The 18,896-nt window shown below is 34.9% G+C and overlaps 1 protein-coding gene across 2 annotated transcripts in view; it reads left to right on the top strand.

The window, feature by feature from the left end:
- The window catches only part of LRRC7 (leucine rich repeat containing 7), a 572,997-nt gene that overhangs the window by 303,543 nt on the left and 250,558 nt on the right, over window positions 1-18,896 (top strand). Inside the window, exon 8 of one of the 2 annotated variants that reach the window (XM_054482976.2) lies at window positions 3,748-5,673. The exons of the other annotated variant lie outside the window; for it this stretch is intronic. Within the exon in view, the coding sequence (XP_054338951.1) occupies window positions 3,748-3,754 (7 nt within the window). The 3' untranslated portion in view covers window positions 3,755-5,673. Of the gene's footprint in view, window positions 1-3,747; window positions 5,674-18,896 lie in introns of those variants that run through there. 2 annotated transcript variants of the gene reach the window in all.

Raw genomic sequence — 18,896 nt, 5'->3', positions numbered from 1 at the left:
CACTTGTCATAGAGTCAAGAGAGTAGAGAGCTTTGATATAGGGAATAATCAATAGAGATCCCAAAGGTAAAGATTGATAAATGTTAGCTGGATTTGAAATCGGAAGGATTTTTGGACATTTATACCTAATAACAATTCCTTAGGCTTTCATATGCTAGACAATGGATAAAGCATGGCATGTGTATGATATTTCATTTTGAGATTCATTATAATAGATTGAGGAAAGTGTCACTATGTCCATTTTACAGATTGCAAAGATTACAGCTCAAGACAGTCAAATACCTTGCCTAAGTTCAGCCTGAGAACAGCAGATGTGGGAGTCAGTTCTAGCTTTCATCTTAACGTTACCAAAGCAGGTGTGATAAGTGGAGGGGCTCAAAATTCAGACAGCAGTGGGGCAATGAATGAATGGTTGGTGAGGAAGTAAGATAGACTGCCCTTTTTGGCAGGGGAGAAGGTTTAGTACATTGCCTACACACAGTAGATGCTCAATAAATTTTAGTTCAGTGAACAAGAAATAAATGTCAAAGTGTGCTAGCTATCAGGTTTACACGTTAGGTGTGGAAGAGGAGGTAGCAGAGGTGTCGAGTACACACAGCCCAAGGTTAAGGAGCCAGTAGAGGGAATAATGCCAAAGAAGAAAGGGGAAAATTTAGCAAACCAGGTCCTTCATAGAAGAGGTTGATTGAGCCTGGTATCAAGTATAGAAGCAAGAATTTTACCTGAGTAGATGGACTCTTTCTTTGAGATTGAATAAAAAAAGAGTGAGGTATAGAAATAGGTGTATAGGGACAAAAGGCAAATTGTTTCATCTCCCAACAATCCCCTCCATATTAAGCTCCCTTATGAAAAAAATATCTCACCATTCCTAATAAGTTATTTCCTTTAAAGTTTTAATAAATGTATACATGCAATTCCCGAAGCCTAGAATTCCTTCTCTTTTTTTTGTATAGTACACGCTTATGGAGAAATAAAGACCCAAATTATAAGTTAGCTCTTAAAATTATTTCTTGAATTCTCCCAACATTCTATCACTCCCTCCGTTTTCCACCTCTTACAGCACTCTCTCCCTCTTCTGTAGAGGCTTGGAAGCCATAGATAATTATGCTTCCATTTTTTATTAAGCCTTTTGGAACACTTTAGCATATTAACAAAATATTTGAAAATGTTATGAGGTATATCTTAGAGCAAGCATGACTTAGCTTGAACACAATTGCATGTATTTAGCTCAAACTTTTATATGCCAACAATTATATGATGTAAATTTTCTTAATGGTTAGCTAAAGACTGCTCTAGCAGATGACTGCATTTTGTAATAAAAATGTACTCTTAATTCATTGACTTTTAATAATGTTATACCACAAATGATGCATAAATTGGGAAAATTTATACAATGTATTTGAAGAATAAAATGTTGCTTGCCATTATAAAGATTTATGTATTGATCACCTTGATGTTTAAAGAAAATGATGTATACTTATGCCCTATCTTCAAAGCCAAATTGTATGCTGTAATACCTTAAGCTTTCAGCTGGTGTTAAATTTTGGCTGGTTCAATAGTGGGCTAAGAATATTGATTGCTATATTACTGTCATGTTAGACAATTTTATTTTTGAATAATCTATATGCCCTATGAGAAGATCAAATGATACGGCAGAGAGATCTGAGACAAAACACTAAGATTCAATTGTTTTAAGTTCAGCAGGATCAAGTTGCACATTTCAGAATCATTCAAAAATGCACCGAATGCATAATTATATTCAATTTGAGTTTGAATTTGAGCTATGTAGCATGATCCATGTGTAATTTATAAAATATAGTCGAGTATTTAAAATATAAAAATATAATATTCTTTGTCATATTTTACACATGCTGTTATTTTCCTTATATCAGCAAAATAAGAATGTGAACTTTACAAACATACATTGAGAGAGTTAAGATAATCATGTGAAATGGCTATATCAATCTGTAAACACCTCTTTTAAATGACTATTTAATATTCCATCCAAAAATAAATACATAAAACCCAACTTATAGCAAAATCCATGAGACGAAGTATTCTCACAAGGAATCTGTTTATGTATTGCCTATCAATTAAACATGAAGCTAAGTAATTTTTGTTCAAATAATCTATGTATATTCCCAGTGTACCTATTATATACATGAAATTGTTCAACCTTTAGAGTATTTGCCAAATTTTTCTAATGTAAGTAATAATTATATGGATTTTAGAACTACACTTCTTACATTCTATTGTGAAAATATTTTAAGATTCATGTGCACTAATTTCAGCTGTATGCAAAAATACTGTAATGAAACATTATATTTTCATTTTTAATGGAAAATATAAAAGTCTCTTTAGATGGATCAAAAAGAAATTTCTAATGCAGCTAATGTGTTCAATCATCATTTAATATTCTGTGTAGCCATAATTGCATTTGTCTGAGCATATCCAACGTTTAAATTAGTACAAGTTGGTGAAATTGTAGCATTTAATTAGTTTGAATAAAATGTAGTACATAAAAAATTGTAAATAAAATGTGTAAGTTATTAATTGAAATGTGATTGGTGGCTTTTCTGGAAGAAATGGGGAGAAACTTAAAGTAGAGTAATAGCATGATTAATTGATTCAGGATGGTTTCTGCTGAAAAATTATGTTCAATAAGAATCTGTCACGACTTATGACCATTTGTTACTCTACAGTATATCAAATATAATGGAGTCAGGTGCACAAGCTGTAAAAGCAACTGTTATAAAAATGCCAATTTCTTAAATTAAAAAGGTGGTTACTTAAATGATTTAATTCCAAATAGCCATACTTTATTAATTTGAGCTATTGCTGTATCTAGAGATGATAGATATTTTTATAAATGATTTTGTTCTTATATATACATTTATCATTCTGCATTCAAGTCAATGGTTTTTAAAATTTGCTCTCAAGATCCAAATTACACATATTTTCATTAAAACATGGAGATGCCTGGCAAAAGTTGCTATTTAAATATTTAACAGAAAAATAAATGGAAAGAATAATTATTTGTTTACAACCCAAAACATTATTTCAATCAAAATTCTTTTAATGTAATAAAATGTGTTCTTCTACAGTATGTTCATTTACATACACCTCTCTCATTGGTGTCCTTCAATGATGTTTTCTCATATGAGATCTTTTTCAAACACTATGGAGATTAAACTGAATTATCTTAATATGATTTGAGCTGCTATACTGGAGAAGAAAATTTCATAGAAGGGAAATTCATAAATTTGTCATTTTCAGAGAGTGTAGGGGACATTAAAATTCATAGTAAAATATCAATGTGTCCATTTCTATTATGCCTTAAACAGTATGCGTTAATCATGCTTGTTATCTCAGAGAGTTATTGGAAATGAGTAGAAGCTTGGAAGTGACAGTGTAAGCAAGTTATTTTCATGACAATGGCTTATCACATGATGATCATCATATGAAAGTTTTGCTTGCTCCTTTCAGGGGGTGTGCATGTTTTTCGTCATCTGGCCCAGTTCCACTCTGAGTTTAATTTTCTGTTTTTATTTTATCTAACATTTTTCCTAATCCTAGAACTATGCCTCTTTACAAAAATATTACTTAAAACCTGTTTCTACAGAATTACATTAAAACAAGTAAACTTTCTACCTCTCTGTACTGTAAACCAATCGGTAATTATTTTAGTCACCTTCTGCCTTAGGAGTTCCATCTTTTGGGCATTGAAATTGATTTTTTTCATCTTAGCATCTGAAGATCCAGAGTGTGCCCCTTGCCCAATCGCCTGAGACTATACAGTGACACCTACAACAGAGGATGTGGAGGGAGCAGCTTTTCGGGCACCAGAAATGGCAGCATCAGGAGCATCAGCACGAATAGACTTTGTAGAGGTAGTTCTCCCAAACTATATTATGAAACCAAACATTTTTGGTGCGCTACCTGCTGATGGGGGCTGCCTTCTTACTGCTTAGTATCTACAAAATGTTTGGTCTTTGTTAAAGTTTAACAATGACATTTCTGACTAATATAGAGAGACCTGATTTTTTTCCAAGTGTGTTCAGTTGCCATAACTTTCAATGAATATGAAATTTTATCAGTCTCGGAAAAACATTAATACCCATATTTTTATCTAATTGATTTCACTATTTGTTATGTTAAGGTGCTATTGTGTATAATTTTTGTATATATTTTTAAATGGATCAAACTAAGCCATAATTTAAAAGTCATCCTAATGCAGTAAATAAGATAATTTCTCTAGTTTGTTAAATTCTTCAGAGACTGAATATAATTGTTCGTTTTTCTGTCATACTCCCTGATGATGTTCCATTGTGGACTTATTTTGCAAAGTTCCCAGATGGCACAAGTCAAAATATGAAATGCTGATGATTGATTGATTTTATGTATCCTTTCATCTTATGTAATTTAATGTGAAACAGTTATTTTGTAGCTCTAAAATACATTTGTTAATTAACCATATTGGCTTTTCATGCAGTTCAATGGCTTATAGCATTTCAATTTGCAAAGAAAATGAGTCTCTGTAATGATACTTTTGCTAAATAAATAACAATCGACATAATGGGTTCATTTGCTTTTAACATTTTATACATGTAATTTAGAAGTAGGATATATTTCATATTGAAATTTTGAAAAGCTTGAAATCCAACATACAAAGGTCACCATCTTGCTGATGCCTAATGCAGTACAGCAAATTCATTCTTCATCCCATATTAACTCCTTTTTGGAACAAGGCAAAATACAAATAATTTACAATGATTGTGTTGGAGCTATTGCTTGATTAAGTACAATTCAAAGGTTCTTTTTATAAAACAGGTATGAGCAGGACACATTGAGCTTATGGGCTTTTCCTATTGTTTTGTGTCTATTTCATTTTACTGCCTAGGAAAGAAACACATTTTTTTGTAAAACCTATGCTATGGAGCTGAAATGTACTTTCTTGAATATTTCTATTCTGTTTTATGAATATCAATTATGTGAAATATATAAATATAAAATTGTCTTAGAATGCATAACTCTTTGTATAAAACATATATCTGAAAGTAGATGTTGATTTTTTGTTAAAATTGTGTAAATGCTGATTTTTCCATGAGTACTTATGAAGATCTATATGTAAAAATTTTAAGTCTGCTTATTGTGTTTGTACCACCTTGTTTTTAGCTGTGTATACTATATGCTAATTGACTTCTGTCATTGTCACATATATTGCATATATCTCTCAAAAATTAAAAGGTATATTGCTATTCTAAAAATAAAAAATGTAGATTCCTGATATTGCTTTAGAATAAGTTGCACTATCTTAGTGTAGTTTTATAATGTGTTCTTATGAATTCTCAGCGCCCTTCAAATGCCACCAATTTATTTAGCTTTCCTAAATTTATTTTAGAGATTACTTAAAAAGAGATTACTTAAAACATTCTATGTGAAAGTAGCTTTAAAGATTAAAGAAACATTGCTGTTTTGACTTTATGATGTTCTAAGTAAGAAATTGGACCTTTCATTATTAAAGCTTAAAAATCTTATACAGCAGCAATAAAAGTCTGCATCAGTGTGCAGACTGTTGAATAATTAACCTTACTGCAGTAAACCATGTTGCCTTTCTGGTCTTGATAATATATAACAATTGAAAACTTGTATGTGTAGCATAAAGGAAACTTTTCTTAATGAAAAGAAATTAACAAGTAAGTGGAATAACTGTTATCAAAGCTAAAGTTCTTTAAAACTTAATCAGCAGAAGTGATTATAAAAGTAAAAGGTTAAAATAAATACAATTGAATATAATATATAATTTATTTTGCCCACTGTCCATGTTATATGTCCTGGTTAGTGCTTCAACAATCATAAGTGATTGTAAATTCATTCACAATATTTGTGTGACTCTAATCTTTTATTTTAAGAGGAATTATGCATACCAGTTTAACAAAATACTGCCTGTGTTTATCTGTGACGTTTCATATATTTTCAGCCTCAATATATACTTTTTTTAAAAAACAGGTAAAATGATAATAAGATTAAATATTTTTATATGCATTTATTCTTATTGAAATAATTGTATTGAACTGTCTTTTATAAATATATTCTATTGATTTTACATTCATGAGTAGTAGGACATGCATATTAAGCCAAAATTTGCCTAAACATATTCAATAAAGAAAAACAACAACAAAAATGACCCCTTAAGAAGAAGGCAGTACAGTATGTGGTTACCCATTCTCCACGATACAAATACCATATAGCCCTTTCCTTCTTCATAATATTAGACTACTCTCAGGAACCTGGGGCATGATGTAAACAACACACTGTATTGCCTTTCATCATTTTATTGGCATCTCATGAAGAGAAGCCAGCTGTTATGCCTTTTAGGAGAGCCTCAGAGAATAGAATACGTATTCCCGTATGTTTCTCAGAAGTTACAGGTTTCTGGAACTTCATTAAGAATTTCTTAAATGTATTCTACCACCCATATTTTTTTACCATATCAAACTTTGCCAATTAAGGTTCCTGCTATTTTGTCTTATCTTTTTAATCAAATCAACTTTTCTTGAGCCAAACTGGCAGATCTAAATTTTGTCACCAAAAATTATGACTATTTTATCAGTTTTTAAAGGGAAGGCATGTTAGGCATAGTCAGTTTTATTTGTGTCACTTGTTTCTGCCACTAGCAATCAATATAAGTTAATAAAGACTGATAGTCTATATTTATTCATTGGCACAAAAAATACTATTACCAGGGCAAAAATATAGCATCTGGAGGTCTAGTCGAGTAAAAATAATAATTCCAGAACAGATGGGTTTAGAACAGCATGAGAATGTGGAAACTACATCTTGCTCAAATCTCAATGAGGTAAAAATCTTTTATCAAACCAGTAATTCTTCCAACCCTCACACACGTACAACTTGCTTTGATTTCAGCTATATTTTACATATAGATAGAACATCTGAAATCCAAGCTCTCCATCGCCTCTTGTGCTTGGGCAAATTTTAGAGAAATGCAAACCTTTAATTCAATCCAATTCAATAAACATTTGTTGAGGACTGACTGTGTGTCAAGCACAAGGATTATTAACCTAGAAACACCATGTACAAGGAGCCCCTGCTGTTCAGAAGCTTAAGGTCTGATAGGGAACAGAGACAAGTGAAGCATTATATTCAGTACAGCATAGTATATTGGATTATGGAGATGTGATGAAGTCCCAGAAAGAGTACAGAGAAGTTCTATTTCTTAGTCCTATCTGTAAAGTCCAGGTGAAGCCTGAGGAGTCTTTCAAACCATAAACTGGAATTTTAAAACGGGCAAAAGGAGAATGAGTGTTGCTCATAGAGAAAACCCCATGTCACAAGGGGTTGAATACGTAAAATAGAAAGCATGAGGAAGGAGTAACCATGAGGTAGACAGAGAAGAAACTGTGAAGGGGCTCTCATGACATGGTTGGACTTTATTTTCTGGGCAATAGAGAGGTTTTGATGAAATGGTTTTAAGCAGCAGAATGACAAGTTAGATTTGTAAGTGATGGGATAACATTGGCTAAGTAATAATTCAAACTCCTTGCTAAGCAAGCAAATAACAAAAGCCACTCTGGGCCAAGTGTAGTGGTGTACACCTATAATCCCATTGCTTTGAGAGGCCAAGGCAGGAGGATCACTTGAGGCCAAGAGTTTGAGGCTACAATGAGCTATGATCACATCACTGCACTCCAGCCTGGGCAACAGAACAAGACCCTGTCTCTAAAGCTACTTAGACAATTCTTTTTTTTTAAAGCAGTTATATTGAGGTGTGTGAAATACATACCGTAGCATGAACTCATTTTAAGTGTACAATTCAATATTTTTAGTAAATTTATAGAGAAGTGCAATTATCACCACAATTTAATTTTGGCCATTTCTATTACCCAATGCCCAAGTCCTTCCTGCTTATTCACAGTTAATCCCCATTGTAATCTCCTTTCCTACCCTAGCCCCAGGTAACTACTAAACTGCTTTCCGTCTTTATAAATTTTCATTTTCTGAACATTTCATATAAGTAGAATTATTCATGTAGACATCTTTTATGTCTGGTTCCTTTCACTTAGCATAACACTTAGCATAACGCATAATAATCTGGCATAACCTGTAGTGAGGTTTCTGCCAGATTATTATTAGACAAACAGAATAGACATATTTTACTCCTAAAGAGACTATGAACACTGGGAAAACAACACGTGTGATAAGAATGTGGTGTGAGACTATCAAAGTTGTAGAGGAGACAAGAAAGTGAGGGACCAAGATAGGACAGGATGGCAGGGAAAAAGAGTCAGCTGGAGTAGAAGAATCAGAAGTGCACAGTTATGTGAAAGTAGAAGAAAACATGTCAAGATATTTTAATAAAATTTGCTGAAGACTAAAGATTTGAACTGTATTGCCTCCCTACCTTAAAAATTTAAAACAGGTATTTGTAAAGACTAGACTTCCTGTTTGTCATTACTACTAGATTCTAGATACTAGAGGTATCACAAGCTTCATTAGTTTCTTGGAGAAGTAAAGTCACTTCTCCAAAGAATGCTTATCTTAGAAAAAAAAACAAGAATGCTCTTAAATAGTGACAGACTGACATCTGCAGATAAAACATAAAGGGGCAAAAGTGCATCTAGAACAAGCTGTGTTATCTTTGAAAAACCACTGTGGAGCCAACGGGACATTTTGACAGCCACACTGAGATTGGAGTTATAGTGTTTTTAGAGAATGCACGACTGATTTAAGAATGCTTGTTCAGATGAAGAAACAGACTTAGGTGGCATGATGAGGTCACTCAAGTCATAAAAATTTAAAAATTCTTTCTGCAGGAGAAGACAAGGCTTCTGGCAGATTTTCTGAGTCTATATTCAAGATCCATCCCACTAACTGAGAATGGCTGCCTTGCTGATTTGACTGTTACTGTAGAACTGAAGATAAAGCAAATTTTGGAGTTGTTTGTGTGATCTATTAGTTACTAGAAAAATCACAGGTTTATAGCGCAGCTAATGGGATAAACAGACTTTGATTTTAGGGCAGTGAAGACACTCTGCATGATGGATAATGATACTATATATATAAATAAATGTATATATATAAAAACAAGCTGTGTGTGATATACATTTACTCTATGTATAATATTTATATATAAATATATATTATAAAATGTATATATACGTATATTTATATATATGGTGTGCATTTGATGGGTTTGTACAAATGTATAATGACATGTATAATCCATCCATGATGGATATATGTCATTATACATTTGTCCAAATCCATCAAATATATATTATAATCCATCCATGATGGATACATGTCATTATACATTTGTACAAACCCATCAAATGTACACTGAGAGTGAACCCTAATGTAAACTGTGGACTTTGGGTGACTATGATGTGTAGATGTAGTTTATCAGTTGAAACAATGTGCCACTCAGGCCGGGAATGTGAATATTAGGGAAAGCTATGCATGTGTTGGGGTGGGGAGTATATGAGAAATCTCTGTGCTTTCCTCTCAATTTTGCTGTAAACCTAAAACTGCTTTAAAAAAAAAGACTGCACACTGGCCAGAATATGCCTGCCACTTAGTTGTTACGAGGAAGGGACAAACTGAAAAACAAAGAACCCACTAAGTAGGAAATTTGACAAAAATTTCCAGGCCTAATGTCATGACTGGCCTCAGGCCAAGAACTCTCTGATGAATGAAATTGGAGTCTCAGAAGACAGCACCAAAGACGGTTTCTGAGAGGCTACTGAAAGGACCCTCTCGCGAGAAACCACATCTCCAAACCCCTAGGAGTGGGAAGTGGTCCTGCCAAGCACGGTTCCTAGAGGGGCCCAGTGGTCTGCTGTGGCCTCGGTAGGAATGAGAGATTTCTCAGCGCTGGTTGGAAATACTGCAGAACAGCCAGGCGGGGTGGCACATGCCTGTAGTCCCAGCTACTCAGGAGACTGAGGCAGGAGGATTTATTGAGCCCAGGAGTTCTAGGCTGTAGTGTATTATGGTGATCGGGTGGCAACACTAAGTTTGGCATCAATATGGTGACCTTCCTGGAGCGGGGACCACTCGGTTTTCTAAGGAGGGGTGAACCAACTCAGGTCGGAAATGGAGCAGGTCAAAATTTCCATGCTGAACAGAAATTCTCAGGAAGAATCCCAGGTTAAGGACTGCAGATTCATTCCCTAAGCCATGGAGTCAGGGTCCCCTGCCTTGGTCAGGGTGAATGGGACAAACCCGGAACCCTGAAGGTTGGTCTTGTTTGCTGCTGTTAAAGTAACAACGAGCTATTTTACCACCCATAAAACTAAGACTTTATTCCTTAGAAGAGAGGAGGTTAACTACTAATACGAATGTGTTTTAATTACAAGAAGTTGGTATTTCTCCGGGAAATGCTCCGAGACACTGGAGAAATGTTTGCATACTCTGGGTAGGGGAGAAAAAGGGGCAAATTAAGATGGGATGGGATAAAATGGAGATTTTTGTATTTTTCCTTCCTCCTTGCCCACTTAGCTTTGTTCTCTCTGTCCACGTCTTGAGAGAAAAGACAATAGTCACTGCAAGATGCTCTCAAATAAAAGTCAAAGGGGGAGAATTATTCTCCCTCGTGGGCTCCGTGTGGGAGCTGGAGGTGAGGGGACATCAGGAGCTCGCACTGTAGGACTTCAGCACTGAGCAAGGGGATGATCAGGGCAGAAGATGGGGTAGACATGATGTCAGGAAAGAGAGTTCTTTGGGCAGGAGAGTAAGGTTTTCCTAGGAGTTTTGGTGTGCTATGCAGTAGGATAGAAAATATCAGTAAGAAGTGCTGTGAGCCAAGTTCTTAGATCCCCTTAAATGTTGACAACAACCTCAGGACAGAAACTGCCATTTGGGATCTGTGTTTCTCTAAGTAGCCTTTATGAAAGTATCATGGGAGTGAATACGAAGGACAGGGAGACCAGTTGCTGTAATCATGACAAAAGAAGGAGAGTATGACAATAGGGAAGAAAAAGTAAACAGAATTGGGAGACATTTTTGGAAGTGAAATTCAAAGGACTTTCATCAGAGTGTAGCTTATTCTTGTCATATATAAGGAAAAAAAGAAGAAGTTTTACAAAAACTGCTTCTAGATTGTTCCTTAAATCAGGGCTTTACTCTGTGGCTTTATGATTTAATTTGAAAAGGATTTTCCAGAAAAAAAAGACAGCCATGTTCAAAGCAACTAGCAACAAATTGCAAAGCCAGAATAATGCATCTTGCATTTATAACTGTTTTTGATTGACTTATAAATCTGCTTCCCTTTATTAGTTTAACTAAGATCCAGTCCAAATGTCAATGCCTCTTTGAAGATTTCCCTGGATCCCCAAACATGTGCACATGGGACTTTGGATATAAAATTTCTAAAATGTTATCACATCATATTTTAATTAGTTGTTTGAAGGTCTGCTTTCTTGAGCTCTTTGAAAGCGGGATCATATCTTACTCATCATTATATCTCCACTGGATAGAAAAGTGCTTTGTCCAAAGTTAGATTTCTTAAATGAATAGAGGAGATATGGCAATCAGAGGAAATGCAATCTTCTGCTGAGTGTCACAAGTACTATTATATGCAATAACAACAAAATTAAAATGTCTAAAATCAGTCCCTGTATCTATAAAAATATGAAACTATTTCCAATATTATTCCTATCAAAATTTCCAATGAAACAAGTACTCGTATGTGCTATTAGTTCTAATCATGCTACTAAAACATTGTTGAGTTTGAAATTGTTAGCATCATTCAACTATGTGTATAGTTCAACATTCAACTATATGTGTATAGCTGTCACTTCCTTTTGAATTATTATGACACCAAAAGCTCAGGCAACAAAAGAAAAACAAATGAGACTGACTCAAACGAAAAGGTTTTTACCCAGAAAAGGAAACAGTCAACAAAATAAAAAGGCAGGCTGTGTATGGTGACTCACACCTATAATCTCAGAACTTTAGGAGGCCAAGACAGGAGGATCACTGAGGCCAGAGTTCAAGACTAGTCTGGGCAACATAGTAAGACCCCCATCTCTACAAAAAAAAATAAAATTAAATTAACCAGGAGTGGTAGTGCATGCTTGTGGTCCCAGCTACTTGGGAGGCTGAGGTGGGAGAATTACTGAAACCAAGGAGGTCAAGACTGCAGTGAGCCATGATCGCACCACTGCACTCCAGCCTGGGTGACAGAGTGAGACCCTGTCTCCAGATTTAAAAAAAAAAAAAAAGAACAAATACAAGGCACCCTATAGATGGGGAGAAAATATTTGCAAACTATGTATCTAATAAGAACTTAATATCTAAAATATATTTTAAAAGCTCATACGACTGAATAGAAAAAAAAGGCAAACAAAAAATAACCCAGTTTACAAAATGGAATCAACAAAGGATGTAAATAAACATTTTTCCAAAGAAGACTTATGAATGACAACAAGTATATGAAAAGACGTTCAACATCACTAATCATCAGGAAAATGCAAAACAAAGCCATGAGTTATCACGGTATACCAGTTAGGATGGGTATTATCAAGAAGACTAGCGATAACTAGATATTGGAAAGAGAGCAGAGAAAAGGTAAATTGCTGAGAATGTAAATTGGTACAACCATTACGGAAAACAGTATGAAGATTCCTTAAAAAGTTAAAACTACCATATGATCCAGCAATTCCTCTTCTGTATATATTATAACCAAAGAAAATAAAACAAGTACTTCAAAGAAAGATTTGCAGTCCCATGTTCATTGCAGGATTATTCACAATAGCCAAAATATGGAAACAACGTAAATGCCCATTGACTGATGAATGGATAAAGAAATTGCATCATATATGTACATACCTACACACACACAGATATAAACACTATATAAATATCATTTAGCCTTAAAAACAGAGATTCTGCCATTTGTAACAACATGGATGAAACTAGAGAACATTTTTCTAAGTGAAATAAGCCAAACACAGAAAGAAAAATACTATGTGATCTCATTTATAGGTGGAATCTAAAAAAACACAGAAGCCGAGAGTAGAACAGCGGTTACCAGCTGTTTGGGGGTAGGGAAGATGGAGAGATGTAGCCCAAAGGAAACAAACTTGCAGTTGTAAAATGGATACATGCTGGAGACCTAATGTACAGCATAAGAATATATTGAGTACTTGAAATTGCTGCTAAGAGAGTGGATCTTAAGTACAGTCATACCTCAGAGATATTGCAGGCTCAGTTTCACACCACCACAATAAAGCAAATATTGCAATGAAACTATTGTTTTCCACTGCATATAAACGTTATGTTTACAATATACTGTAGTCTATTAAGTGTACAATAGCATTGTCTTTAAAAACAACATAGATATCCTAATGAAAAAATACTTTATTGCTAAAAATTCTAACAATCTTCTGATGCTCCAGCAAGTAGTAATATTTTTGTTGATAGAGGGTCTTTCCTTGATGTTAGTGACTGCTGACTGATCAGGGTGGTGGTTGATTAAGGTTGTGGTGGCTCTGGCAATTTCTTAAAATAAGACAACAATGAAGTTTGCTGCATTGATTGACTCTTCCTTTCATGAAAGATTTCTCTAGAACATCTTTCTCTTTAAGATGCTAAGATTTCACTGTGGCACGTGATGTTATTTGACAGCATTTTACCTACAGTGGAACTTCTTTCAAAATTTGAGTCAATCCTCTCAAGCATTTGTGGCTACTTTATTAATAAGTTTATGTAATATTCTGAATACTTTCTTGTCATTTCAACAATGTTCACAGCATCTTTACCAAGAGTAGATTCCATCTCAAGAAACCACTTTCGCTGGGTGCAGTGAATCACTCCTGTAATCCCAGCACTTTGGGAGGCTAAAGCAGGTGGATTACTTCAGCCCAGAAGTTCGCTATCAACCTGGGCAACACGCCAAAGCTCTGTCTCTACAAAAATATACAAAATTAGCTAGGTGTGGTGTCATGCACCTGTAGTCCCAGCTACTCAGGAGGCTGAGGTGGGAGGATCACTTGAGCCTGGGTAGTTAAGGCTTCAGTGAGTCAAGACTGTGCCACTCACTCCAGCCTGGATGACAGAATGAGACCCTGTCTAAAAGAAGAGTAAGGAGATAGAGAAGAAGAAGGAGAGGAGGAGGAGGAGGAGGAGGAGGAAAGAAATCACTTTCTTAGATCATCCATAAGAAGCAATTTCTTGTCTGTTAAAGTTTTATGAGATTGCAGCAATTCAGTCACATCGTCACATCTTCAGGCTCCACTTCTAATTTTAGATCTCTTTCTACCACATTGAAATGACTTTCTACACTGAAGTCTTAAACCCCTCAAAGTCATCCATGAGGGTTGGAATCAATTTCTTCCAAACTTCTGTTAATGTTGATAGTTTGATCTCCTCTCATAAATTATGATTGCTGTTAATGGCATCTAGAATGGTGAATCCTCTCCAGAATGTTTTCTATTTACTTTCCCCAGGTCCATGTGAGGAATCACTATCTGGCTATACAAAATGTGTCTCTTAAATAATAAGGCTTGAAAGTCAAAATTACTCCTTGACCCATTAACAGCAGAATGGATGTTGTATTCACAGGCATAAAAACAACACTAATCTTGTACATCTCCTTGGGAGCTTTTGGGTGACTAGGTGCATTGTCAATGAACAGTATATTTTGAAAGGAATCTTTGTTTCTGAGCAGTAGGTCTCAACAGTAGTCTTAAAATATTCAGTAAACCATGTAAACAGAGGTGTTGTCATCCAGACTTTGTTGTTCCATTTCTAAAGCACATGCAGAATAGATTTAGCATAATTCTTAAGGCCCCTAAGATTTCCAGAATGGTAAATGAGCATTGGCTTTAACTTTAATTTACCGATGGCACTAGCCTCTAATAAGAGAGTCAGACTGTCCTTTGAGGCTTTGATGGCAGGCATTGACATTTCCTCTTTAGCTTTGAATGTCCCAGATGGCATTTTCTTCCAATAGAAGGCTGTTTTATCTATATTGAAAACCTGTTTTTTAATGTGGCCACCTTCATTAATTATCTTAGCTAGATCTTCTGGATAATTCACTGCAGCTTCTACCTCAGCACTTGTCGCTTCACCTTGCACTTTTATGTCATGAAGATGACTTATTTCCTTAAACTTCATAAGCCAACCTCTGCTAGCTTCAAACTTTTCTTCTGCAGATTCTTTACTTTTCTCAGTCTTCATAGGATTGAAAAGAGTTAGGGTCTTGCTCTGGATTAGTCTTTGGCGTAAGAGAATGTTGTGGCTGGTTTGATCTTCTGTCCAGACCACTACCACTTTCTCCATATTAGCAATAAGGCTGTTTCACTTTCTTATCATTCATGTATTCACTGAAGTGGCACTTTTGATTTCCTTCAAGAAATGTTCCTTTGAATTTACAACTTGGCTAACTGTTTGGCACAAGAGGCATAGCTTTTGGTTGACTCCAGCTTCTGACATGCCTTCCTCACTAAGCTTAACCATTTCTAGCTTTTGATTTAAAGTGGAAAACCCACAAATCTTCCTTTCGCTTGAACACTTAGAGACCATTATAGAGTTATTAATTGGCCTAATTTCAATATTGTTGTGTCTCAGGGAATAGAGACCCCAAGGAGAGGGAGAGAATAATGGTCTTTTGGTGGAACAGGCAGAATATACACAGCATTTATCAAATTAACTTTTCCATCTTATTTGGGCATGGTTCATGGCTCCCCAAAACAATTACAATAGTAGTAATATCAAATATCACTGATCATTTGCTGGGCATGGTGGCTCACACCTGTAATCCAAGCACTTTGGGAGGCCAGGGTGGGTGGATCACTTGAGGCCAGGAGTTCAAGACCAGCCTGGCCAACATGGTGAAACCCCACCTCTACTAAAAATACAAAACTTAAGCCAGGTGTGGTGGTGTACATCTGTAGTGCCAGCTACTCAGGAGGCTGAGGCAGGAGAATTGTTTGAACCCAGGAGGTGGAGGTTGCAGTGAGCCAAGATCATACCACTGAATTCCAGCCTGGGCAACAGAGTAAGACTCTGTCTCAAAAAAGAAAAAAAAAATCACTGATTATAAATAAACATAATAGATACAACAATAAAGGAAAAGTTTAATATTACCAAAAGTGACACAAAGACATGAGTGAGCACATGCTGTTGGAAAAATGGTGCCAATAGACTTGCTCAACACAGGGTTGCCACAAACCTTCAATATGTAAAAAACGAAATACCTGTGAAGCACAATAAAGTAAAGTAAAGTGCAACAAAATGACACATTCCTGTATTCTCATCACAAAAAAAGAAAAAAAAAAGTGAAGTGATGGGTATCTTAATTCACTTGATTGTGGTAATAATTTCACAATGTATACATATATTGAAACATCACTCTGTATATTGAATATATACTATTTGTTTATGTCAATTATAACTCAATAAAACTGAATAAATTGAAAACTCCGAAGTATCGTAAAAGGGGAGCAGTTTCATCATTCTCAGTAAACTATTGCAAGGACAAAAAACCAAACACCGCATGTTCTCACTCATAGATGGGAATTGAACAATGAGAACACATGGACACAGGAAGGGGAACATCACACTCTGGGGACTGTTGTGGGGTGGGGGGAGGGGGGAGGGGGGAGGGATAGCATTAGGAGATATACCTAATGCTAAATGACGAGTTAATGGGTGCAGCACACCAGCATGGCACATGTATACATATGTAACTAACCTGCACATTGTGCACATGTACCCTAAAACTTAAAGTATAATAATAATAATAAACGAAAAAAAGGGGAGCAGTTATATTTCAACTATTGGAAAGACGGCAGTGGCATATCAGGCAGAGAAAATAGTGGATGTAGGAAAGTCTGACATATATTTATTGAATGAGGAGTGGCCTGGTTTTCTGATCAGGGAAGTAAGTTAAAAACAGTGGTAGAAATAAAAGTGGAAAGGTAGGGTGAGGAGTTTGGACCTCACTAAGTGGTAACTCTTAAATATTACCTATGTGAGTAGCAAGGACACAGTTGGTACTCAAGGCATGAGTTAAAAACTCAAATGAGAAAAAAATGTTGGAGCAACACCACGCAGATAAATCCAATGATGTATTTAAATACGATACAATACAATACACATCTTTAAAATTCCTTCTGGTACTGTAACTGACCTGAAGATACATGAAGTCGTATGAATTACGACTCAAACTGTCATCTCTCTAACAAAACAGTAAGCCAGACAAAACTGATTTAGCCTATAAGTTGTCGCTTATTCCATAATAATGAGGGGTAGATAATATTTATTTACTGGACATGCCAAGCTCTTTACCTACATGCATTATTTCACTGACCCTTGTAACAACTGAGTGAGGTATGTGTTGTCACTCTGTTACACATGAGAAAATTGAGTCTCAGAGAAATTAAACAATGTACTCAAGATCACTTTGATAGAAAGTGGCAGAAACCGGATTCAAACCCCTTCTCTGCAGTACTCCATCTTGTATCAACTTGATTGTTTTGCCTAGAGTATAGTTTTGCTTAAATTCTGTTTAAGAAATCAAATTACTTATGCTAGTGTTGCTTATTTGATTTACCTCCAAGGCACTTGATTAAGAATCAAATTATATTAATGTTTCTTGTGAATGATAGATATTCATCACATGTTACAAGAAGTGCTTATTCTCTTGAGGTGTTTTTCATTTTTAAAAATACATCCAGGTACATTTTGGGTTCTTGAATCGCAGATTAACCATTCAGTCCTCACAATGGGAGATTGAAGAAATAATCAATGGGTTTCATACAGTTAAAAGAGTATCAGTTTCTTTGCAATAATTTAATACTGTCCTTAATTTACAACTCAATGTCTTTAGCTATCAATTTTATTTTTCCAACCTTTTAAAATCAGGGTGATTTCTTTTGCGTTTCCTAAGATTCAAGATTGAAAATGTAACAAAATCTCAGACAGCTAACATGTATTAAACTTTTCAAAGCACATGAAACAATGCTTTCAAAAATATGTTTTTTGAACTACACATTAACCTCGTAAGAGGAGCATAAAAAATATTTCCCATTCAACTAATAAGAACTTTAATGTCATTTGGTATGGATAATACACTAATTTTTGTTTCAGCTTATGCTATGCATTGAAATACATTCTATATTATTTTTTCTTGAAAAAATGTTTGGAATTGTAATTTTTATTATAAGTAGAAGCTTATAATAAGTAGAAGCTTCGTAGAAGAATTTTATACACACTGGTAAAACTTTGAAATGTAAATTATTTCCTATAGTAATTACCATAAATATGGGTAAATAGCTAAAAATGTTTCTATATGTAACCACTGAGTAATGTACTTTCAGTATTCCTTGATATAAGTTATGGGAACCATGTAGCTTCTAATAATATCAAGGCATATACTATTTTAAGAGATTTTTAAATTTAATTTTTAATATAAAATTTCTCATACTTGAAAACCAAACTTTTTTTTTTAGTCCTCTCAATGAGCTCTTGGTTTTGAGGAAGAGATATTCTAGGCCAAAGAAAGTCATGTGCAAAAGCAGGGAGATGAATGAGAAACTGATGAACTGTGCAGGATACAAGGAGATTCATTGGTGTGGGAGGCATTGGCTACTGAATGTCAAGACGTGAGGTTTGAGCAATAGAACAGAGCCTATTCAAGAGTGGTTTTATATTCCAGTATAATGGTTAGATCAACAAAGAGAAATAAACCTCATTGCATTAATTTTTCAAGAAACACTGATCATTTTATTTTACCTAATCTAGGGACCAGAATCTAATAGGTAATATAGTTACTAATATTTATTGAGTTCTAAATTCTTTACATGTATTAATTCACATAGCCCTCATAGTATCTTGAAGTAGGTATTATTATTTTTCCCATTTTACAA

This window comes from Pongo pygmaeus, chromosome 1, assembly GCF_028885625.2.
Source record: "Pongo pygmaeus isolate AG05252 chromosome 1, NHGRI_mPonPyg2-v2.0_pri, whole genome shotgun sequence".
NCBI classification, from domain to species: Eukaryota; Metazoa; Chordata; class Mammalia; order Primates; family Hominidae; genus Pongo; species Pongo pygmaeus.
The sequence above is the reverse complement of the archived record's forward strand: the minus strand, read 5'-3'. Positions and strand labels throughout refer to the sequence as shown.